This window comes from Grammomys surdaster, unplaced genomic scaffold (assembly GCF_004785775.1).
Source record: "Grammomys surdaster isolate TR1022 unplaced genomic scaffold, NIH_TR_1.0 181, whole genome shotgun sequence".
In the NCBI taxonomy this organism is placed as follows: domain Eukaryota; kingdom Metazoa; phylum Chordata; class Mammalia; order Rodentia; family Muridae; genus Grammomys; species Grammomys surdaster.
This window is the reverse complement of record NW_021604626.1, coordinates 3017230-3042130: the sequence shown is the minus strand read 5'-3', so window position 1 is coordinate 3042130 and position 24901 is coordinate 3017230. Positions and strand designations below refer to the sequence as shown.

The 24901-nt window shown below is 47.0% G+C and overlaps 1 protein-coding gene across 1 annotated transcript in view; it reads right to left on the bottom strand.

Moving 5' to 3' along the window:
* The window catches only part of Pcnx2 (pecanex 2), a 142365-nt gene that overhangs the window by 85547 nt on the left and 31917 nt on the right, over nucleotides 1-24901 (bottom strand). The window contains exons 9-15 of the mRNA XM_028767767.1: nucleotides 20528-20663; nucleotides 17335-17480; nucleotides 15268-15421; nucleotides 14752-14784; nucleotides 9074-9245; nucleotides 3011-3121; nucleotides 2287-2378 (exon numbers count right to left, since the gene is read on the bottom strand). Of these exons, the coding sequence (XP_028623600.1) occupies nucleotides 2287-2378; nucleotides 3011-3121; nucleotides 9074-9245; nucleotides 14752-14784; nucleotides 15268-15421; nucleotides 17335-17480; nucleotides 20528-20663 (844 nt within the window). The remainder of the gene's footprint in view (nucleotides 1-2286; nucleotides 2379-3010; nucleotides 3122-9073; nucleotides 9246-14751; nucleotides 14785-15267; nucleotides 15422-17334; nucleotides 17481-20527; nucleotides 20664-24901) is intronic.

The following is a 24901-nucleotide window of genomic DNA, read 5'->3' as shown; positions in this document are numbered from 1 at the left end:
GGAAGGAAGGAGAACTCTCTGTGTCAGCATCACAGAGCAGCAACCGTGGTGTAGAGAAAGCACCAGAAGGAAACCACACAGACCCAGCTCTGGTGTGGGAAGTGTGAAGCCTATTCTTGGTTATCAACTTGACTACAGCTGGGATGAACTAAAACCCAAGTGGCTGGGTACACATGAGGGATTTTTTTTTTTTCTTAATTAAATCGTTTGAAGTGGGAAGAGCAACTTTTAACCTGGATCTTTTGAGATGGTGAGATCCACCTTTAATCTGGGCCGCACCTTCTGCGGGCAGCCTATATAAAGGACACAGAGGAGGAAGCGTGCTCTCTTCCTGCTGGCTCTTGCTCTCAATGGTGAGTCCATTTCTTTACTGTCATGAAAGCCTCCTTTTCTAGGATTCCAGAGTATACTGAAGACTAGATGACACATCAGTCTCGTGGACTGAAGAACAACAGGATTTTTGGATCTTCCGTGAGTAGAAAGCCATTGTTGGACTAGCTGGATCACAGCCTCAGCCTGTAAGCCATTCCAGTAAATCCTGTGTGTGTGTGTGTGTGTATGTATATGTGTGTGCATGTGTGTATGTATATATGTATATGTGTATATGTATATATGTATATGTGTGTGCATGTGTGTGTGTATATATATATATATATATATGTATGTATTTGTGTGTGTGTGCATGCACGTGTGAATAAGACAGAGAGAGTGAGCTCCATCCTATCCGTCTGTTTCTCTAGAAAACCCTGATCAATACAGTCAGTGTTTGTGGAAGTTGGGCATATTTTCCTCTCCTCCCCGGACCCCCCTGTGAATTCACTAACCACATTCAGTCAGTTCACAGCATTTAATAGGCGCCACATCTTAAAGCAGAGAGTCGACATGGGACCATTTGAAGTCAGCACTCACAGATGAGAAGAGAGAAATGCAAATTGCTGTATGGGTTGGGTTTTTTTTTTTTTTTAACCAAAAGGTACTTAAAACGCCAACCAGGGCCATTAATATTCTGTTACCATTTGTCACTCATTCTGTATTATGCAACAGGAGTGAGTTCTTCCTCAGATGAAACAGACCTCCCTGAGTACCTCTGTCCCTCTGTCAGAAGCCTGCCTCAACACTGGAAACCTCAGAGCTGGGAAGCGTTTGACCCCAACTCAGAGAAGGCAGTGAGCTTGCAGGACTTTCTACAGGGTTCCTGGCTCCTGTTTCTGCCCCTGTGGGCAGCAGCTTAAGGCTGTTTCTCCTTCTCCCATTTCCTCCTATTCCCAAACAAGCCAGTGTTTCTATTCTTGACTTTGTTCCATTTGGACAATGTTTACTGACTCCCTCTCGTTGAGAAGGATCTAGACTGCCTCCTCCTGTGCCCAGTTCTTCCACCAGAGATACAAAATTACTTAGAGCCTTATAAATACACCAACTGACCTACAGCCACACTGTGTGCACATGCACGACTGGGCCATGTGTGTGCAACAGTTACACAGCCACACTGTGTGCACATGGATGATTAGGACATAAGTGTGCAACACTTACATAGTCACACTGTGTGTGCATGCATGACTGGGCCATGTGTGTGCAACAGTTACACAGCCATACTGTGTATGCATGCATGACTGGGTCATTATGTGTGCAACAGTTACACAGCCATACTGTGTGCACATGAAGGATTAGGATATATGTGTGTGTGTGCATGCAGGATGAGGGCATAAGTGTGCTGTAGTTTTAAAGCCATATTGTGTGTGCACATGCACAACTGGGCCATATATGTGCAACCATTACACTTCTGACAGAGCTTTCTGGGCTTCTGGCATCTGAACTAATCTCCTCGTCTTCTTTGGTTCCTTGGCCATACCCCAGGCTTTGCTCTTTTTGGCCTGAAAAACTCTGAGGTTCACGTATGGCCTAGATTCTGGACCGGTGTGGCTGACCCACCCCATTCCATTCCCTGGCCCACACAGCTTCATACAGGTGTATCCCCACCCTATTTGGGGGTGCTACTTAAGACAGAAGATGAACACGTGAGTTGCATCAATCCTCATGGCCACCAGAAGTCCTTCTGGTATCCCTGGACATTTCAGGGATATCACAGAGGACGAGGCAGGTGAGGCTTACACCACAGGACAAGCCAGGTATTGACTTCAAGGACGAATCTCCAAACTCAGCTAGGCCCTGTCACTCCATCCAAGCCGCTAACATCCCACTCCGTTTACAGTTGATACAGAACTGATTAAAACAACATGCCGATTGGCACAAGCCACAGTCCCCTCCACAGTGCGTCTGCACACTTACCTTCACGGCACTGAAGCAGAAGACGTAGAGTAGCGCTGTTGCCAGGACACTCCGGCCCACGCTGTACACAGCCGAAGTGATCCCAGAGACAGCTGGAACACAAACACCATCACTGCTTACTGGGTGAGCCCTTCTCAAAACCAGCAGAGGTGGAAGTGGGGAGAGGGCCATGGCTTTCAGTATACATTGCCTATCTATGGGATCCATTCAAAGACACAGGCCACTGCTAGTGTAGGAAAGATTTTATAACTGACTATCCATGGAATAATAGCATCAAGGATCAGACCTGTGCGCCACACCCAGGGAACAACGCTGGGGTCTTGTGTGTTTTGGGGGAAAGATTTTCAAGGATTATAGGTGCTTCTACAACACACATCCACAATACTACAGGCACAGGTGCATACTGACCTATCCCCACAATGATATATGCACACACACACACACACACACACACACACACTTCTAAAGAGCCGTTTGAAGAGCCTCACTCGCTCACTCCCAATCAAGGGAAACCATCTCCTTTCTTGTATCTTTCCTTATTCCTTTACTTAGTGGGCCACTTCTGACTCTAGAAAACAGACTCCACAGGAGATCCAAGCTAAATCGGGTTTGGACCTCAAGACAAAGCAAACCTTCCAGTGGGACCCTATCCTTTGTTCTTAAGACCGCCATACTTTGTCCAAACTTGAAACCCTTCCCAGGAGGAGCAGGTGCCAAGACTCACCAGAACCCCCGAAGAGCAACATGTCGATTTGCTCCAGGAGGTACGTACAGAAGGTGTTGATCTGTGGGAAGAGCCCGAGGAGAGAGATGGCAGGGAAGCAACACAGAAATACTGGAAATGAACAGAGGAAAGCAGCAATGAGCTAAGGGCGGGGCAGTCATGGCTGCATTGTAGGCGGGGCAATCATGGCTGGAATTGTGGGCGGGGCAATCATGGCCGAATTGTAGGCGGGGCAATCATGGCTGGAATTGTGGGTGGGGCAATCATGGCCGAATTGTGGCTACAACACTGCCTTCTCCTCTTTCAGATCCTCTATCCCATCCAGGGAAACTGAGTCAACAGGGGTTCCACTACCCCAGCTGAGAAAAAAAGTGCATTATTCAGGGATGGATGAACAGAAGGCTCAGGACCTAAAGAAGAGCTGACGAGTGGTGAGGGATTGAGGAAGGGAGGGAGGGAGGGAGGGACACAGCCTGCAGTTCAGGACAGAGTCAGACCTGAGGAGATGAGGAGAGGAATTAGAAGACAGGGAAAGTTCCAGAAAGGTGTGCAAACAAGAGTGTAAACTGAAGTGTGAAAAGGTAAAAAGGAAAGTCACACTTGTGTTAAAGATCTACAAAAACCAAAACTAGGGCTTTCTGATCATGGAGACATGGGATGTTTCAGAGCCAGGACCACACTGCCCTGGTCTAGTTGTAAGCCTCCACCAATACTGATTCATTGTGCACATCTCTTTATTTTTCTAATCTTTTTTTTTAATCAAATTAAACCTTTAAAATACATTCTTAGCAGATCCCTAACTTCCACCAACCTCAACACTACAAATGCCATCAGTAACATCTGTAACAGTTTGTCCCACTTTGCTGCAATTTGTTTGCCCAGGGTCTCCATCAATATATATGGCTAAAACAAAACAAAACAAAACCAAAAAAACAGTGCAGGTAGCTCCTGAGGACCGTGTTTCTTGTTCCATCTTTTGCTGGAGAAAGGGAACTCACACAGCTGTTGACTTAAACCACAACTTTCCTCAGAAGAAATGACCAGGATAGGAGTCACTCTGGCCCATGAACACAGATATGTAGGCTGTCCCAGAGGCTTTGTTAAGAAAGCGGTTTCATGAGATTAGTTATAGAACATACACAGGCTGACCACACTATGTGTGTACAAGTGTGTGTGTCTGTGTGTCTGTGTGGGGATGTGTTGGGAGCCAACTCCGAGCAGAAAGCGGCTATCATCTTTGCAGCCATCTCCAGCCATATATCCTGACAAGAGACTTGTTTTCAACAGCCCACAACAGCTGAGCACACTCTGATAAATATCTTGCTTTTTTTTTACATATCTTGTTTTGTAGTTTAATGCCCCCAGCTGCAAGGTGCATGTGGTAAAGTGTCTTCAGCTGCATTCCCCTGCTTTTGCTTATATATACCCATGATTTCCTTTCAATAAAGGAGGAGACTAGACCAGACTCTGTCTTGTATCCATCTTTTGTGTCTCTCGCCCCTCCATCCCCACTCTCTCTTGCTAGACCCTGACCCACAGATTGGAGCAGCAGCTCGGGCCGTTACAAAGTGGTCCCCAAACGTGAGGCAGAACGGGCAGTTACAGGGATGGAGTGTGCATGTGTATGTAAGGTACATATGTATGCATGTAGAAGCCAGAGGCTGCTCTTAGGGATAATCCTTGCCTTGTTTGTTGACACTGGGTCTCTCATTAATCCAGGATCAGCCTTACTGGTGAGGTTCAAGCCAGCTGTACTCTGGAGTCCTCATGCTGCAGGTCCCACCAAAGGTGTGCCCTGCCTCTTCTGAGAATGGATACTAGATCCCTGGACATGACAGAGACAACAATGATGTCTCTAAATCCCTGGTGAAGAGGCTCCACAAGGCAATGACCTTGAATCAACCCTGTCTCTCCTACAAAGTCAGAAAACTCGCTACACACTTTCTCATTCTAAGGTTTATTGTTAGTTTCAGTCTTTCATGCTCTGGGCAGATCAGCGTGTTTAACCCCCTCCCCTCCTTACTCTCAGATCACTATGCTTCTGTTTTTTCTTTTATCTGAGCCACAGATATCATCTGGTCAGCTCGCTGGGCTATTTGACACCATTTTTACTTGTCACTGTTGATGAGAAGACAATAGGTATTGGGAAGTTCTAGGTGAAGAAATGTATTTCAGGAGGGAGTTAAGAAAGCCCCACTCCCTGTCTCTCCCACACCATGGAGGAATTGACTTGAAAAGAACCAAAAGGACGAAGTCCAGTGGTGCATTTGGAGGCACGGGTCACTGCTAAACAAATACCTCAGGCTTCAGGCAAGCACAGCCCTCTTCCCTTTCGAGCCCTAATAAAGTCTCTGGTTTTCCTGCCGTGGAGAGTGAGGTACACCAGGAACTCGGGGCGCTGGCTTTCTCATAGTAGCAAAGTAGGAAGCGAGGGTGTGCAGAACCCACACATAAAATCAATTTGTAAATGGAATGTGTCAGCCTTTGCCTCTCTCAAGTCTTTCTTCCTTACCCAGCCCCTCCCTGCTTCCCTTTCCTTCCTCCTCTGTCTCTCTTTTATTCTGTTTTTTTTTTTGGGGGGGGGATTTGTTTTGTTGTCTTTTAAAGATAGGATCTCAAGTAACTCAGACCGACCTCTAACTTTCTATTTCACCAACGGCAACTTTGAACTCCTGATCCTCCTGCATCTACCTGCCAAGTGTTGGGACCACAGGTCTGTGGCATCGCACCAAGCACCTGCAAGTCTCCATTCTACGGTTTTCTGTAAAATTTTCTTCTAAATGAAGCCAGCTCTGAGGGTCAAGGGAGCTGTCTCTGATTTATGAGTGGAAAGCACTCCAAAAACTGACTCACTCACTAGCTTCTTCTGGTTGCTTCCTGACCGCCTGCATGCTCCTCAGTCACTCTGCCCTGCCAAGGCTTATCTGGTGCCTGTGGTCTCCAGGCACGAGCAGAGCAGAGTGGTGAGAGGTCTGCTTTATCTGCAGTGAGGAGACAAGCTGTCCAAGGAGACTTGAATCAAACATGACAACGGAGGTACATTATTGTCACATGGGTCAGGTGCTGTGAGGTAAGAGTGGCCAGATGACAGAAGATGAGACCTAGGGAACTGAGCCACCGAGAAGAATGTGGTCGAGGCACAGAGCTCACAAGGAAGAGAGGAACAGAAGTCAAGATAATAGGAATTCTAGTTAGACAACACAACACATCCTTGTCCCTTTAAGAGATGGAACTAAAGTCACCGGTCCACATGGAGATCTGGGGGGAAACGTAACCAAGAGGCACACTTGGGGAATATGGAGGTTCAGCAAGGGAAAGGCGGCCATTTTGGGCAGAGACATCGCCTCACATCCTGTTAGATGAGCTACCTCTGATAACCAGCTCCTTGTGTGACCTTGAGCTATAGCCTCCAACCTACTACTTTAAAAAGGAAACCAATGAATCTATTAAATTGAAAAGATCCTAGGGAGAATTCTGAGATGTGTTTATGTGTCTGGTCCTGACTGCTTCCCCGGGGCAGCTGGCAAGATCTTGGGTGGGAGATGTAAACTGAGGAGAAAGGCCTAATGCCTTTCTTGGGTCATGCGATGGACTTCATTCATACAGTGGTGAAGAGACACGCATCAGCAGGAGTGGCCGCCTATTCTCAGGAGGGTGCTGACCAATCTCTAATTGGAGCCTTTTCCTGTTACGATTCCATGCTTCTGTTTCTTACTTGAACTTGAAGGTTTTCCAATACATGTTCTTCAGGCCTTTGGCTTTAAACTGCTTAGTTCTTTCATGGATGTAATAGAAATGGAATTGCAGGTTTGCATACCAGGTGAGCTTGCAAGAAGAAGTGTATGTATGTGTGCATCTGGTGTATACATGTATGTATTGTGAGTGTGTGTGTGCATAATATGTTTATATTTATGTATAGGTATATAAATCTAAGTGTGAAGTTTTATGTGGTATATCTACATATAGGTATCTGTATATGTATGTGTGTGTATCTGGGAGTCTACATATGTGTATGACTATGTGCACATGTGTAGTGTATATGTAAGTATTATGTGGTATATTTACATATATGTCTCTGTGTATGTATGTGTGTATATCTGGAGTCTATGTATGTGTGTAACTATGTATATATATGTAGTGTGTATGTAAGTATGTATGTATATGTGTGTGTATATCTGGGAGTCTATGTGTGTGACTATGTGCACATGTGTAGTGTATATGTAAGTATTATGTGGTATATCTACATATAGGTATCTATATATGTATGTGTGTATATCTGGAGTCTATGTATGTGTGTAACTATGTGTATATGTGTAGTGTGTATCTGTGTAAGTAAAGTCTGCTACAGATAGAGCAGGAAGAGAAAGGGAGGGGCCGTGAGGAAGGAGATCAGAGTCTCATCCCTACCCAGGTTTCACCTGCACGGGACACAGAGAAAGTTCCTCAGACATCTGGGTACCTGCCCAGGACCACTGCAGAGACTCAGGGACCTGTCAGGGAGGCCAGGGGAAGGGTGACACTGTCTAAAGACTAGGGGTGCTCATCAGGAAGTGGACATCTTGACGGCAATGTGAGTCTCAGGGCAGTAGTGACTTTGCCACAGTCTTCACAAGTTCAAAGCTGGCTCACCTCTGGATGTCATCACAAAAATCCCCAGAGCATGAGCCAACGAGTCCTTGGAGCTATGGATCATGGACATTTTAGCAAGTGTCAGCACTAAGTCCTGTTTGTTCCGGACCGTTTTCTATGATCACATATTGACTCACAAACTACTGAGTTATAAGGTGGGCCACTTTTTGTCCCCTCCACTTCCAGCATGATCTTGCTCACTTAGTAAGGTGTGATGGTTATTGTGGTCACCTTGGCAGGCTCTGGACTCACCTGGAGAAGCCTCCAAGTACGGCTGAGGGAGTTATTCAGCTTCTGGGCATGTCTGTGAGGGGCTATGTTGATTAGGGGAATGAGGGTGGAAAGACCTATTCCATGGGGTGGGGTCCCAGACTGTGTAAAAGGAGGGGGGTGATGTGAGCTCTATTGTGGACAACTGCTCCATGCCTTGACCTCTCACTGTGACCTCTCACTGTGACCTGTGACCTCTCACCTTGATGCATTGTCTCTTTGGATGCAAGCAAACCATCAATCCTTTCTCCCTTAAATTGCTCTGTCAAGGTACTTTATCACAATAACAACAGAGACAGAGAGACAGAAACAGAATGTGTGTGTGTGTGTGTGTGTGTGTGTGTGTGTGTGAGAGAGAGAGAGAGAGAGAGAGAGAGAGAGAGAGAGAGAGAGAGGAGAGAGAGAGAGAGAAGGCTGGCTCTAGGGTTGAAGACCTTATCTATGCAATTAGCACAAGGCTCACCTGAATGGAACACAGAATAGCAGGTGCTGCTCTGGTTTTAAGCCAAGCACAAACTGGGAATGACCAGAGTCGAGACTGGTGCCCATTCATGCATGCTCATAATGTCTGGCAACATGGAGAGACCTGAGGCTGTCGCCCTATGGCCAGCTCACCTTGATGGGTATCGATACCAGCTTTAGGTGCTTCAGAGTACAACTTCCTGGTTATAAATATCAGAGTCCTTTCACAGAACCCTATTGTTAGAGGCTGGAGAGAGACAGCTTGGTAGGTGAGGTGCTAGCCTTGAAACCATGAGGATGCAAGTTCAAACCCCACAAGGACATAAAAGCCAAGAAGACATGGCAGTAAGTGCTTGTGATTCTAGGATTCTGGAGGTGGAGGTGGACGTGGCTCTATGTCAATGAGAGACTCTGCCTCAAAACACCAAGGTGGACAGCACCTAAGAATGACAGCTCAGTTGTGAGCCTACGCTCTTTCCCTCCATCCCCCTTCCCTCCTTCCTTCTCTCCCTCCCCATCCCCACCCTCATCCCCACCACTGCATCTGTTATATTGGGCTCAGAGTCTTCTACAGACACAAGCCAAGAAAATACTTAGCCCTTCACAGTAGTAATCACGTGCTGGCTTTTCCAGATAAAAGATAAAGGGGAGACATATCTTCCCTTCCCAAGACTCCTTCCCATAACCCCCAAACTCACTCACCTATTAAGTGGTCCCTGACTGATTGCAGGGTCTCTGGTGTAAAGAACTTCAGGCCATACACGACATAGCTGGGAGGGTGTCTGGCTTTGGCCCCTGCGTCAAGAAGCAAAATAAGGCCGCACAGCACACAGAAATAGATGGGTCTGCTATAGGCGATGATTTGGTTGTGACCCTAGAAAACAGACGCGATTTCCAAGTTGTACCTTTGGCTTTGACTCCGTGACATCCAAGAACTTACAGCACATGATAAAACTGATGCTCCGACACCCATCCCCAACCCAACACCCATCCCCACGCAGATGCATAAACAATGCTTGGTGTTTATATTACCAAGCCAGGATAAGAATATCAAAGAGAATGTTATACTTCAAGTCCAACAAAATTTACCTAAAAATTTGATCCCCACCCCAGAGAAAATATGTCTAATTCAATGCTTTCCTGGGAGGGGAGGAGGGGCAGGCTTCCGTTCCCCTAGCTCCTTTCAGGTGCCAGACTCCTTGAAACATTGGTTTGTTATGTGAATCTAACTTGGGTTCCCCATCAACAGGAAATAGCATTATGAATGGGGTTTCAATTCCCTCGTTGCAGGAAGCAAGGGACGGAGGAGAGAGCTGCCAGTCCTCCGGGTGCAGGTCTTAACATGGCAGCGAGAACAGCTGGATAAAACAGTGAGCCATTTTGACTAATCATGGGCAGAACCTTTCATCTGAGGGGAACCGAAGCCAGCCGGTGCAGGCCTTGTCCTACACTTTAAGGCAGAAGGAGAGACCTGATACCAGGAAGCTATCCTCTGACCTCCATACATGTACCATGATGTGAGCAAATGCACACACAGCACACATACACACACACACGAGAACACATGATACACATCTGTACAATGACAATAAAACTTAAAATTCTTTTAAAATGAGGAGGCGGGGTATTGTGTCATAGGCTTTCCAGAGCAAAAGTCAGCAAAACTACAACATCAAATTTGAAATCAAAGCACAGCTCATAAGATTTGAGAGGCCAAGAACAATGGACCAGGTGGGTATGCTTTGCAATCCATGAGTCACCTTGTGTCCACCAAGCAGAGGCAGAGCGGCACGGTCGCAGACAGGTGTTCTCAGTCACTGCCTTGAATGCGCTATATTTAGAAATTGAGTTTAAATTGCCACTGCTTCCAAAATAGAAACAGTCCTGTTCTGAGACCATCTTTCAACAGGACAATACCAGCGTCTGTCACAGAGACTGGCAGCCTATGGTCCTGGGGCCAGGCTCGGTCTTGAAAAAAACTAGCAGGGAATTTTCTTCAGCATCCAAGTAGGTCATGGATTAATAATCACATGAGAATACTTTCTTTGCATTAAAAAATAATAAGACTGAAGCCAGAATGAAGTCTAAACATCCTTACTAAGTATACAGCAAAATAAATTAGCCAGTATAAATAACTGTGTGGTGTATCAATACACGATACAGGGGAGATATTTTCTCAAACTGACAAGGTTTACAGAACGTAATTAAGAAGCTACCACTTATTCTGGCTCTTTCTCTTATCAAAAGCTTAGTGGGCTGGAGGGTCGGCTCAGAGAGTAAAATGTTTGTCTTTCGAACATAAGTCAGTGCAAGTCCCGGAACCAATGTTGGGACGTGCCTACATTCCTAGCGTTGGGAAGGTGGAGACAGGCAGGTCCCTGGGGCTTGCTGGCAAGCTCCAGGTGAGTGAGAAACTGTACTTCATTCAACTCACCCACCTCCTATAACCAAAGTGGTCCGGTCCTCAGGCCTATATGCATGCGTGTGCATACACACATATGCAGATACATGCATTTAAATCCATAGCAACAGGCCATCTCTGGCCTCGACCAATATGAAAAGCCCTCAGCCATCTTTCGGAAGCTTTATCAGGGATACAAACATGTCCTCCATGTTGCTAATTTATGAAACCAAACCCGGGGTCCTACAGTGGGCTAGCCCCGGGGTCCCATGGCTATGCCTCCTGTGTTTGGGGTCCCAGGGCCATACTGAGGATGCTGCTCATTCCCAGTATGGAAACCACTCTATCTTCCCGAATCCCCAGAATGCTCACTGATGAAATTCTGTGCTCCCCCACGGCTGAGTGTTCACCTGCATCAGCAGGCACCCCTCCTCTACAAGGGTTGATTTTTAAACTTTTCGACAAATGTGATTTTTTTTTCCTGCCTGCTCCACCAGGTGAAGCCTAATCACGGTCTCTGGCAATCTGTTCGACTTCCCCAGTGCGGTTTATAAGCGAGGCTTCCACAGTGTGTCACATGGCCGGGAGCATCCTCCAGGCTACTGTCTGAATGCTGACCTTGGTGCACGTGGGTTTCCCATCATCCCTGCCCATCAACACTGCAGTGGACTGTTCACAAAGCAGTTTGGAAGATCCGGAAAGCAATGAGAAGCCCACAGGGAAGCCTGCCTCTGGGGGCGGGGTAGGAGTGGGGGGGGGCTGAGTGACCAGCCACCTGCACACATTTTACACGCAAGGTAAACCATGAATTGCAAAGCAGACTCCTTTCCTGATTCATTTTTGTTGGTTTTTTTTTGAACCCAATGAATCGCGCATTGATTAACAAGAGGAGGATTCTTGTCTGGCCCTTGTTCTGGAAAATTGCATCGAGTGGGAAAATGCCCCAGCCCTCCTCCTTCTCTTCCTTATCAAACCAGAGCTGAATAGACTTGGAAATCTTGGTAAGGAAATTGGTGACTGAAACGGACAAGGGGTAGGTATCTGACTATAGTTCACCATAACAGTAAGAGAAGCCTCTGTTCCCTGCTCCCTGTGACATGCCTGTTTGGATCCTGGCATGGTAGCTTGGTCCATTCTTATAAGAACCAGACAGAATGACTCCAGATGAGAACCAGACAGAATGACTCCAGTTCAGCACAGCAGTATGAGAGGTCCCAGTAGTGACACCTCAGATCTACCTGAAGTATGAGGCTTGCCCATCACCCTTCCCTCCCCATTGTCTTAGCATGCTTTGTATCACATCCTAAAGTACATGCTGGGAAGGAATTTTTTATGTGTGAGAGTGTGTATGTGCATGTATGCATGCATGCCTGTGTGTACACGTATGTGCACTCATCCCTGTGTGTATGTGCACCTGTGTGTGCTTACAAGTTTGTCTGGGCGTGTGCATGTGTGTAGAAGCCAAACTCTGTGTGTCTTCCTCAATCTTGCCTCCACTATTTTATCTGATAAAGGGCCTCTCAGCGAACCTGGAGTTCTTCGGCCTGCTGCCCATACTGGCCGGCCAGTCAGCTGCAGGGTCTTCCTGTCCTTGTACCCACAGTACTTGGATTGAATGTTTGTGTGGCTCTGCATGGCTTTTGCAGGGATTCTGGGGATCCAACTCTAGTCTTCATGTTTGGGTGGTAGTCACTTTACTGACTGAGCTGTCTTCACAGCCCCAAGGTGAGGAATCTTTGGTTGCCAAATGACAGCAGCCAGCCAGCCACAGTGAGGGAAGAGGTATCGGGGAGAAGATACTGGTGCACCTGGGATGGGCTGCAGCAAACCTCAGAGCACACAGCTACCCTGGTTTCTAAGGGGAATCCCAATACTACATCTTAATGCCGTAGTCACAACACTGCTTGATGCTAGGATAAAAAATGTCTCATATGCAAACTGTTACAGAGAACAGAGGGACTTAACAGGACAGCATCTGCCAGCACAAGGCCACCAATTAGAACATTTTCCTAATCATGATGAGCTGGTATAGATTAAAAAATAGTCCTAATCCCTGAATACAATTATTTTGATGCATAACGCAGGGAAGACAGTTTTCTCTCATTGGAGAGCTTCTTCAGAGTCCACAGCCGGGGTGGCAGAGGGGCTTCCTGTGACAGAGGCAGGAAGGATGACCAGTGCAGAAGCAACAAAGCACATGGCTAAGGCTGGAACCTGCACAGTGGACCCTGACCCACAGCACCCAAGGCCACTGGGGCACCAGGGCCAGGAGAGTGTGTGTAAATAGGGGTTGGTCTGGGTGAGCCCAGACTTCATATAAATTAGAATCCAGGTTACCAGGATAAAGGGTAACAGGGCACCTGAACCCAAGGAGCAATAGCAGAAGAACTTCATACACAGACTTTCCACGCAGGGTCACGAAAAAGACAACCACGGTGGGAAATGAACTCACACCTGTCAGCATAGCATTTACAGCAAAAAGGGCCAATAAGTCTTGGTGAGGACATGGAGAGAACGCCCCCTTGTGGACGATAGGTGGTACTGACATTAAGGATGGTGGGACATTCTCAAAAAAGTCCCAAGCAGCAGAAAGCACTTGCCTTGCAAGTGGAGGACCTGAGTCTGAATCACCAGAACCTACACAAAAGGTGGATATGTAGCAGGGGTAAGCCAAATGCCCTTTCAGGGAGATAAGCAGCAGATAGGAGAACCTGCAGAAGTTCACGGGTCAGCTACCCTGGCATATACAGCAAAGGAAACACTATAGAGAGATCCTGCTTCAGGTAAAGCAGATGAGGACTAACCTCTACATACATGGTGTGACATATGCACCTGTGCAAGCGTATGTATGTATGAGGGCATGGACAATCATGTGTGGGGGGGGTGCACACACATGCACACACATGCACACACACAGAGTAGAAGCTAGAAAGAACGTTCAGCAGTTAAGAACGAACATCTGCTGCTCTGTCAGAGGACCTGAGTTGACTATCCAGTGCCCTCATCAGGAAAAGTACTGCAAAGCCTCACTTTTTATGGAATAGAGCAAAGTTTGACCCACAGACAACATGACCAGAATGGTGGGAGTTAGGGAGCAGAGGAGGGGGACAGGAAGTGTTGGGACAAGGGTGCACAGAGTCAGGTACGTGGGATCAGTGTGCTTAGTAGATCTATCACACGGCACAGTGACAGTGGCTGTCATCAACCACGACACTGAATGTTTTTTAAAATGGCTGAAATTTATCACACCACAAATATCCTCATCAGGAAAAAAAAAGTATATGACATATGATACGATACGCAAAAATAACTTGACTTCATCGTTACACTATGTATACATGACCAAATTAAAACTTATCCCCAAATCCCCAAATTTTATGTATGTATATACATATACATATACATATTCATATACATATACATATACATATACATATACATATATATATATATGATTTTTAAATATGAAGTTTATGACTACATAGTAAGTGCTTGATACATACTAAGTGCCTGAGGAGTATCGCCAGGTGCCAGCCACTGCTCAAAGCAATTTACATGCGCTATTTAATGATTTACATCCAATCCCCACTATTTGCACATAAGGAAACTGAGGCACATAAAGGACCACTGTGCTCGGCATCGGATAGTCAACTGGGTGCATAGGAAACAAAGGCAAGGCAGCAGATGGCAGAGTCTGTGGACCATCTGATCAAACTGCTGTGCCTTTCCTCTTAAGAGCCCAGGGAACAGAAGTGACCTGTCACATGCCTGTGCCCCCCTCTGCCAATGCTAACGCACCATGCGCTCAGATCCAGCCAGAGCTTAGCGCCATGCACTCGGGTATCCATCCACCTCGTCTACTCCTGTATTCGAGATACAGACACAGATGCAAATTTGACCCTTTGGATAGACGTCGGCATCACCTCATTTTCAATGCAAGCAGGTGAGACAGGATACTAGCCCATACTTAGGCACTTACGTGTATGGGTGAGGCTGGATCAGGCTGGACGCTCTAAAACACAAACCAGAGGACCTGGGTTATCTCATGATTTCAAGGCTGTGCTAGTGACATCGCGTGCACACACACATACACACACACACAGAAAGACATTCATACACAGACACACACACACACCACAGACACACACAGACATACACACAGACACACACACACACACACACACAGACATTCATACACACAGACACAGACACAGACAGACAGACACACACACCACAGACACACACAGACATACACACAGACACACACACACACAGACATTCATACACACAGACACAGACACAGACAGACAGACACACACACCACAGACACACACACAGACATACACAGAAACACACACAGAGACATGCACACACACACAGACACAGACGCATACAGAGAGATACACACACCACATACACACACATAGACATACACACACATACACACACACACACACACACACACACATACACATACAGGAGGATGGGTTCTTGCCTTGAGCAGGGAGTACTGGCAGCTAGCCATGACCAGGCAGAAAAGCAGTACCCATAAGTCTCTGCAGAAGCCACGATTCAGTGTCAGAAAGCCCAGGAGGGAAACCAGAACGCTGAGCAGAACCGCCACCATGTTCTCTTTCACATCTTCAGTTCTGTGCAGACATAGAAGGAAGCATGGAGTGAGACCCGCAGGCCCACGTCGATATCAATGCAAGCTTTCCCTTGCTAATTGACAGTCAGGCATTGCACTGAGCAGGGGCTGAGCTGTTCTAACCCTGCACCAACACTGAGCACAGGTACCGTGCTGGGCGTCGGTTTATTCTTGTGCTGTTTAAACAAACTCCTTATTGCTACCCTAGGTGTTTGTTCTTGGAATAACTGAAACCCGATCACACCGACTTCCTTGGCCACTTGCGCTACCAACCAGTGCTTCCAACCGAAGCCTGGAATGTCTCAGAACTACACAGGCCCCCTGTCAGCACTGACACCTGGGTAATCATTTCCAGACTGATCATTTCTGGAGTCAGGGTTTGATGCCCAGTTCCAGGAGCAGGAAGCTTCAGACAGAGATGTGATTCCCAGACAGTACAGGGAACCTAGCTGGGTGAGCTGCGGCCATACAGTCTGGTGGGGTGACTTTGTTCTGGGTTCCTTCACATGAGCTGGAAGATGCAGAAGGGACTCCTCCAGGCGTGAGGTCTTATTAGGATGGGGTGGAAGTGTAAAGGGATATTTAGAGCATCACCAAAGAGGGGGCTGAAGAATTGAGTCAACCAATTAATTAAGGTGGGATGGGGGGGAGTATCTATAACAGGAAGGACTGCTTTGTTCCTTACAAGTTTTTCTGTTGTCCCCAAAAGAATATGAACTCTGTGAAGGTAGACACGAGGCCTGCGGGGTTCCTGTGCTGTGCTGTGGCAGGCAGGTGTGTGTGTGTGTGTGTGTGTGTGTGTGTGTTTGTGTGAGCATACACATACACACACACCTACAAAGAGATTTGTTTTTTTCATAAGCAAGGTTAATGCAACCTATCCCTTGTTACAGAAAAAAAAAAAAAGTATCTCTTTTTTAAAGCCTCATCTAGCTGAGTGCATTATCTTGCATTGCTAGTCCCAGAATCGACGTTCCACACCTACGAATGCCCCAGGGTAACATGGCATTGTTAGCAAAGCGGTTACAACAGCATTCCCTCACTTAGGGGTGGGGAGGGAAGGGGGGTCCTGAAATTTACTGCTGTAATTTTGCAAGACCATCGTTTTTCCGAATGTGATCACACCATTTAAGACTCGTCTGTACCATTACAGTAACAAGTAGTCACTGAGGGGCAGGCGGCAGCTCGGTGGCCCTGCCACTGCTCCACAGGCTGGCTGGCACCGAGCTCTGAACAGACCTTGCTGTGCAAGCCTACCATCCATTTTAAAACCAGTCTCCACCAGACCCACAGCCTCTCTGAAAATCCTTATATTCTCCCCTGCACCTTCTGACAGGGGAGCCCACAAACAGGAAACCTTCACCCTAAGCCCATCTTCATCACCAGAGCAAACTTGAACCTTCCCTGCCTTGCCAACCGAGGCTCCGTATCTCCAGTCACAAAGTGCTTTATTTAGGGGCAACAAGAGGAGGCAAAAGGGAGGGAAATGTCGAGAGGTTAGCATCAAATCAGTGAACACTGGACGGAGAAGAGGAGCTGGAGTCCAGGCAGGGGACAGCTGAGCACCACTCCACAATACCTCCCCTCCCTTCCAGGGCCACAGTTGATGGAGGAAGGCCTCTTGCTGATGAAACTGAAAGTATTCCTCCCAACAGGACAGGGTATGAGCAGACCAAAGCAGACTGTCCCCAGGCTAACCTGCACCCTAGCCCATGGTACTCCTTCATCCCCTCCCCTGGCAACTGTGAAATTCAAGGTCTAAGTCAGTGGGGTTCACAGCAAAGTGGGGGTATGGGCTGGAAATATCCTAGGGAACCTTCGCAAGCAGCAAGGTGCATTTTAGGAGCATCTGAGCATGCTCACTGGTATCCTCCCTTGTCTCCTAGCCACGCCTCCGCGCGCCGGACAGCTTACCGATCCAGCAGTGCCAACAAAGTGAGTCGGTCGTACCAGACTTTAATCCACTTCCCAGGGAAGATGATGAATTTGTAAAACTGCTCTCGGTTAAACTTCCCTTGTGCTGAAGAGCGCGATGAGTCTTCCAGATCCTGACTGACGTGCTTCATACACCAGGACAAAACAGACCAAAGGCAGAGTGAGTGTCACTATGATACGCCCTAGTCACAAAAACATCTCAAAGTTTAAAAACACAAGGGCTGGGGTGTGTGTGGTGTGTATGTGTGCGTGCTGGGTGTGGGGGCTGGAGGGATGGCTCAGCAGTTAAAAATGCTGTCTTTTTTTTGCAGAGGATGCAGGTTCTCGGCGCTCACATGGAGGCTCATAACCATCTATACCTCCAGGGTCAGGGTTCTGATGTCCTATGCAGGCTCCTGCACGCATGTGGTACAAATAAACTTACGAAGTTATTAACACACAAAACACACACACAACATACACGCACACACACATGCGTGCATGCAAGGACACATGCACATGCATGCATGAATGCTCACACATACACACATGCATACACATATACAACACAAACATGCACATACACAACACACACACATATGAACACACACACACAAACACAAACGTACACACCACACAGGCATGTCATACATACATGAATGCACAAACATAACACACACACACACAGGCACACACAGACACACATAGACACAGACACACTCTAAGCTCCTTTAAAATACAAAGCCTCCTCAGTGGTGGAGAACCTGCCTAGCATGCTTGAAGCCCGAGGTTCAACACTACTACTGAAACAATATATGAAGCAAAAACAAATGATCAGATTCCAAAACCAGCACACCATTTAAAAGGGCCAGTCTTAAAAAAAAAAAAAAAAAGAATAATGGTTAAAATCACCGGTTCCATGAAGATGTTATCACTGAAACCTTGGCACTCACAATTGAAAACACTTCTGCTCATGAGACAAGGTGCTCCTGGGAAATAATTATTGTGTAAGAGTCCAAGGAAATGTTTTAAATAGCTTAAATGTTAACTTCTATTAAATATAACACTGAAGTCAGTATCCAAGTTTTACTCCAAATGCAGAGGCTTTTATTGGAGGTCACTAGGTCACTGACAAAGTCTGCCCTGAGAGCAGTAGCTCATGAAGTGCTTGCTACTCAGGCATGAGACCCAAGTGTGCTCCCAAGAGCATCTGTAAAAAGCCAGCTGTGATGGTGTGTGACTGTACCCCAGCACTGGGGAGATGCAGATGGGTGGTGCTCATGTGTGTATGTGCACTTGAATGTGTGTCTCTTTGTGTGCTCATGTGTGGGTGCATATGTGTGTGTGTATGAAGTCACGTGTATATGTGAACTCACGTGTGTGTGTGTGTGTGTATGTATGTGTGTTTGAGTGTGTGCTAGCTCTTCAGAGTCTGGCGCATCTAGACAAACTTAAAGATGACGCAGGAAGTGGAGGAGGTAGGTGACCAACAATGAGGTCACCAGGAAGTAACCTGGTGAGGAACCAGAGTTTAGAACAGGAGACCAAGCAGAAGGTGGGGTGTCCATCAGCAGCCATCTCTGCAGTCTGGAACCCCAGCATTTAGATGAACTAAGTCCACCCTATGGTCAACTCCCCCACCCCAGGCGGCTGCTTGGAAGACTTTCTGCCTCAGCCTGGGTGTGGGGTGACAGGGACCCAAGGCTCTGAGTCTTCAGGACCACGAGCCCCCAGCTCCAGCCCCTGCAGTTTTACATTCCTCAGTCACACTATGTGGATGCTCCAAATCCCTCAGAGAATTTACCTTAAAGCATCTCCGCACACCCAGCAGAAACAACAACTACACTTTAATCCGGAAGAGTGGAGCTTTGATGTGTGCCTCAAAGAACTCACACAGATCAAAGTCCAAAGCAAGAGAGACATAAAAAACAAAAACAAACAAAAAATACACCATCACAAACACCAAAAAACCCCTAAAAAACAAAAGTATGTCAGCCCATGCTAGCACAGCACACACACACACACACACACACACACACACACACACGGTCAGTTTGGGAATTATAAGCCACAACTTTAAGGACAGTGACTGATGTCCAAGAACCTGGCATGTATTCAGTGTGACTCAGATGCTCCTTCACGGGTTTTCAGACCCTTGCAGAGCCCTGAGTGAGAGCAGGCTCTACGTTCTTGGCAGCACCAAGATAGCTCAAGGATCAGGAAGTTATCCTGAACATAAAGGACTGATGCATACACAAGGCATAGGAAAGGAAAGCCAGCCTGTCCCTAGAACAATACTCAGGAGCTATTGGGCAAGGGGTAGATAGAGTAGAACTGAGGCTCTGAGAGCAACATGTGTCCTAGACTTGTTTGTCATTGTTATTATTGCTGAGATGAAAGTGCTCACAGATTTAACTAGGACCTGTGTTTGACCCCCAAAGATACAGGAAAGATGGCAGTCTTACAGATACAGGGCGAGGAGGTGAAGCTGTGTGACACACAGTCCTCACGGAAGAAGGCACAGTCCCTAATTCAGTGGGTGGAGCCAGCCCTACCCAGAGCCAGGCGGGAGCAGTACTACAGGCACCACACTGGATCTGTTCAGTTTTACTGTATATGCAAGCATACTTGGCCTGTACGTATATCTCTGCATCGTGTGCATGCCTGGTGCCTCCGGAAGTTGAGGTAGATGGTTGTAAGCTACCATATGGGTGCTGGGAATCAAACCCAGGTCATCTGCAAGGGCAGCCAGTGCTGTTGACCACCAAGTTATCTTTCCATCCCTCATTCATTTGCTTGTGAAGTTAGCATACAAGGTATTGAGTATCTTCCTGGCATTTTCCAACAATGGATTATTTCATGAATTTCCTCTGGCTTGTTTCCTCCTCCCTCCCCTCCTCTCTCTTCCTCTTACACAAACATACACACACATACACAGACACACACACAGACACACACACAGACACACACAGACACAAACACACAGACACACACAGACACACACAGACACACACACAAAGACACACACACAGACACACACAGACACACATACAGACACACACACACAGACATACACACACACACACAGACAGACACACACACAGACAGACACACACACAGACAGACACACACATTATGAAGAAGACCCAGGGCTTCTACAGCAGCATGAACAGCAACACTGGTATACACATACCCGTGGGGTTTCCGACTGTGTCCTCCGAGCCACCATGAGTAAGAGCTGTTGTTGAAGGGCACTGACTGCGGGGTCCCCTGAGGATGGATCTGGACTTCCTGTGGTGGTGGTGCTGGAGGAGCTGAGAAGGATCTCTCTGAGAACAGAGAAAAACAACCCTGTGGTGACCAGCTTGGATCAGGTCACATCTATTTATTACACAGAAACCCAAGGAGACAGGGAAGTGCAGCACAGAAAGGGACTGTCTTGGTTCCAATCCTATGTTCTCAATTGTCAGGGGCAGCCTTGCTTATACACTGAAGGCCTAAAACCAGCAATAGGCCTAAGTCAGCTTGCTAGTACAGTCTTGGGTCTCTGTGGAAAAACACTGAAACAGATAACTATAAGATATTGTAAACATGCAGCTTTGATGGAAATTTACCAGCCTGGATGAGAACAAGTAGTCATAGGTCTTGTGGATAGTCATAGACTTTGGGTAGCCTTGGTGGATAGTACCAACTTGGATAAGGACAAGTAAATCATAGGCAGAGTCATAGTGACCTGTCTCCTGAACCTTCACCCAGCTGATACTCTGTTCTGGAAGATATCTGTACTCCCCCTGAACATCTACGCTCCTGCATCATCCCCTTCCCCACATCCTGTCTTTTTGTGTATATAACCCCTGTGTGAAAAAGTAAAAAGTATGGTTTGATCAGCCTATAGACAAGGTGTGATTCTTTGTGTTCGCCTGTGTCCCCCATCCTCTCTTTCAGGTGATCTTCCTGGACCCCTGTTTAATGCCCTGCTGGATGGGACTCAATAAAGAGTTTAACATTCTGTGTGCGAGGCTGGCTGCATGTACAAAGCCTACAACCCTTGGCCCAGACACAGGTGCTGTTGGTGACTGGATACTTGGTGCTCAGCTCTGATTTTCTGTATATTAATGTTACTACGGTGACCACTACAGGTAGGCTTGGGAATTCACAGCCGCCAACTTGGAAGAAGCGATAATGAGAATCTTTGTGGTGATGACATTAATTGTGAATTTGACAGGTTATAGAACTGCCTAAGAGACAAGTCTCTGGGCAGGTCTGAGAGGAAGTTTCTAGACTGGGGTAATGGAGACAGGCAGACCTACCCTGAACAGTGTGTGATCCTTAACATCTTAGACTAAGTAAACAAAGAGGTGGTATAATCACAACATTCTCCTTTTTCTGCTTCCTGACTGTGAATGCTCCTCCAGCCATGCCCTCTTCTCCAATGATGGTGGGGGGCATACCCTCAAAACTGCAAGCCAGGGTAAACCCTTCCTTTCTTGAATTGCTTTTGCTGGGAGTAACGGGAAAGGGAACGATGGCATTCTGCTGGATCCCCAGCCCCCAGTACTATGTTGGCATCACCCCCAGACACCCCCAAAGCAAGAGAGCACACTTACATAAAAGAAGACGCTTGTGGTAGCCAGAAGATCCTTGGAAAAGTGGCCTTTGTCAAACAGCTTAAGTCTTTATCTTACATCATAAGTGGGTTGATGAGACTTTATGCAGCTCTTTGAATAATTGTAGTTCTGGTTCTTTTAGCTTTTAAATTTTTATTTATATGTGTGTGTATGTGCATGCATGCATGCATGTATGTATATGTGTGTGTATGTATGTGCACGTGCCTGTTTATGCTCACAAGCACTGTGTGTACACAGTGCTTACTGAGGACGGAAGAGGATGTCTGATTCCCTGGAGCTACAGGTAGTTGTGGACTTCCTGACATGTGTTCTGGGAACTATATGTAGATCCCTGGCAAGAGCGGTAAGCACTCTCACTGGATGAGCCATCTCTCTCGGCTTCAGTCCTTGCATCAGCTCAGAAAGCAGAAACTACGGCACACTCCACGTGGCCTCTCAGCAAGGTGCCTACACGTTACAGGAGATACCTATTGGTCTGCTTACCCCGTGGTGGTTCTAAAGAAATTTCTACTAACATAGCCCCACTTTATCCAAATAGCTGAGATTGCTTGCTAACCCAGGGGTGTCAGTGATGCAAGACTCTGTCCTTCCTTGGCCTTGGTAACCAGAATGGCCCCACATCCATTCATCTAGCCAGTTCTTGGCTTTGGACTGGATATAAAATACAGTTCGGAGTCACCTAGGGACAGGGAAGTTTATGAGCAAGTTTTTCTAATTCTTAAAATAAAACAAAAGCAATGGACTGACTCTCTTTGGCTTTTAGATGATACATGAGTAGTTGCTAGCAGCCACTTGGCCACCATGATAGCCACTTGGCCACCATGATAGCCACTTGGCCACCATGATATAGATCAGAGGGCTGTAAAGCTGAGGGGCCAGCTAGGTCCCTCAACATAGAGAGCACTGAGCCTCTGAATTAACCCACCTTGTGCCCAGCATACTTAGGAGCAACTTGTCTTCTTTGTGTGAGGTGTGTGTGTGTGTGTGTGTGTGCGCACACGCATGCACACACACACACATGTGCATGCTCTCACACTTAGTTACATGTGGGTTCACTCATGTGGAAGCATAGGTTAACCTTGGGTGTTCTTCTTCAGGAGACATCCACTTTCATTGTTTTATTAGTGGAGGAATCCCACATTGGCCTTCTGTATTTTTGACAGTTCCAGGGAGAAGACTCAAGTCTCCAGCTGCATCAGGAGCACTGTAAGCCATCTTGCCGGCCCCTCTCTATCTTACTTTTTGAGATAAGGTCCCTCACTTTTGACCAGAAACTTGCCAGTCCACCTAGGCTAGCTGGCTGGCCAGCCCCATGGTCTACTGCCCCCAGCGCTGTCACTATGCCCAGTTTTTCTACATGAATTTGGAGGTGGGATTCACACTGTGTGGCTAGCACTTATGGGCTAGCCATCTCCCCAGCCAAAATGTCTTACTTTCCAAGATAATGCATTTCCTCCTGTTTAATCTATTCTGAGTTGAGTTTTCAGTAGTCTGCAGTGTAGATTGTGTTAATACAGAGAAGCAGTGTGTCAGCAATGTGATCTGACCTCCGACCTCTAAGTGATCTGACCTCTAACCTCTACTGCTCACTATACTCCCATGACCCTTCCCTTCTCATCTCCTGACTTCTGTGTTCACTTGGTAACACACACACACACGATTCCTCTATACTTGTATGATGTAATTTATGAGTAGGGACGATTCAATGAAGCCTTTCTTACAAAGAACCATGCCAGGTGCAGACCGGTTAAGACAACATGACAGAACCCAAAAACTCTAAACCCAAGTTCATGGTCTGGGAACGAAACTCAGTTTATCTGCACAAGCAGAATATGCTCTGAACCGCTGATCCATCTCTTATAGTTTGGATATCAAATCGGCTTCTCAAGACTCCTGTGTTTGAACACTTGCTCTCCAGCTGGTGGCGGTGTTTTGAGGGGTTGTGAAACCTTTGGGAGGCGGAGCCTTGCTGGAGGAAGTGAGTCCCTGTGGGTGGTGGAATCTAAAGGTTATAGTCCAGGCCTGCATGCGATCCAGTCTGTTTCCTGGCCTACTAGAATGTGGAGACCACTTCTGTACTGTCTTTCTTAACATGACGGACTGTTGGTTCCCTCTGATACCACGAGGTGGAGTCAATCCACCCTGTCAACTCGCTGCTGTCAGATATGGTCGCAGCAATGAGAACGGCTCACTAACACACCGTACCTATGTCATTCGGAATGTCTGCTCCCTCGTGAACACTCTCCTTGCTGATCGGCTTACCACGCCTGCCACCGATGGACTAGTCCATCAGATTTATCAGGGCAGCTTTTCACTACGACTCTGCTGGTTTACATGGACACTGCTGAGTGACAAGGCTCTGGAACCTTGTAGTGAGATAAAAATCGAAATGGAAGTCCCTTGATAGGATAGGACAGAGACTCAAGTTCACTGTGTGAGAGCTACACAGAAGCCAAGAAACTAACTAGGCTACATTTCAGGTGAGGGAGGTCATGCAGACACACGGGCAGGAGAGGGGACCACACCGCGTACGGGGAGCTGGAGGTATACGGATCCTCTCCTGCTGTCTGCTACAGGAGGTGCCAGAAACAGCTCTTCTAGAGACATGCCTCTTGATGCTTCAACTGCCAAGATGCAGGGCTCTAAGGAGGAGCCACTCCTGGGTTCGATTCCCGCATATTAGCAAGCATGTTTCTAATTGCAAAATAATGTCACAAACAGAAGTGGGTCTAAACCACTGCTGTTCTGCTGACTACCTCGGCTTTGAGCACATGGTTTTGTCACCTTGGATCTACACCTGTAAGACAGAGATGTGTTTCCTTCATAGGAGTGTGGGGACTAGAACAGACTAGGAAGAATGTTCCCGTCCAGCAGGGCATTAAACAGGGATCTGGGGAGGTCACCTGAAAGAGAGGATGGGGGAAACAGGCAAATGCAAA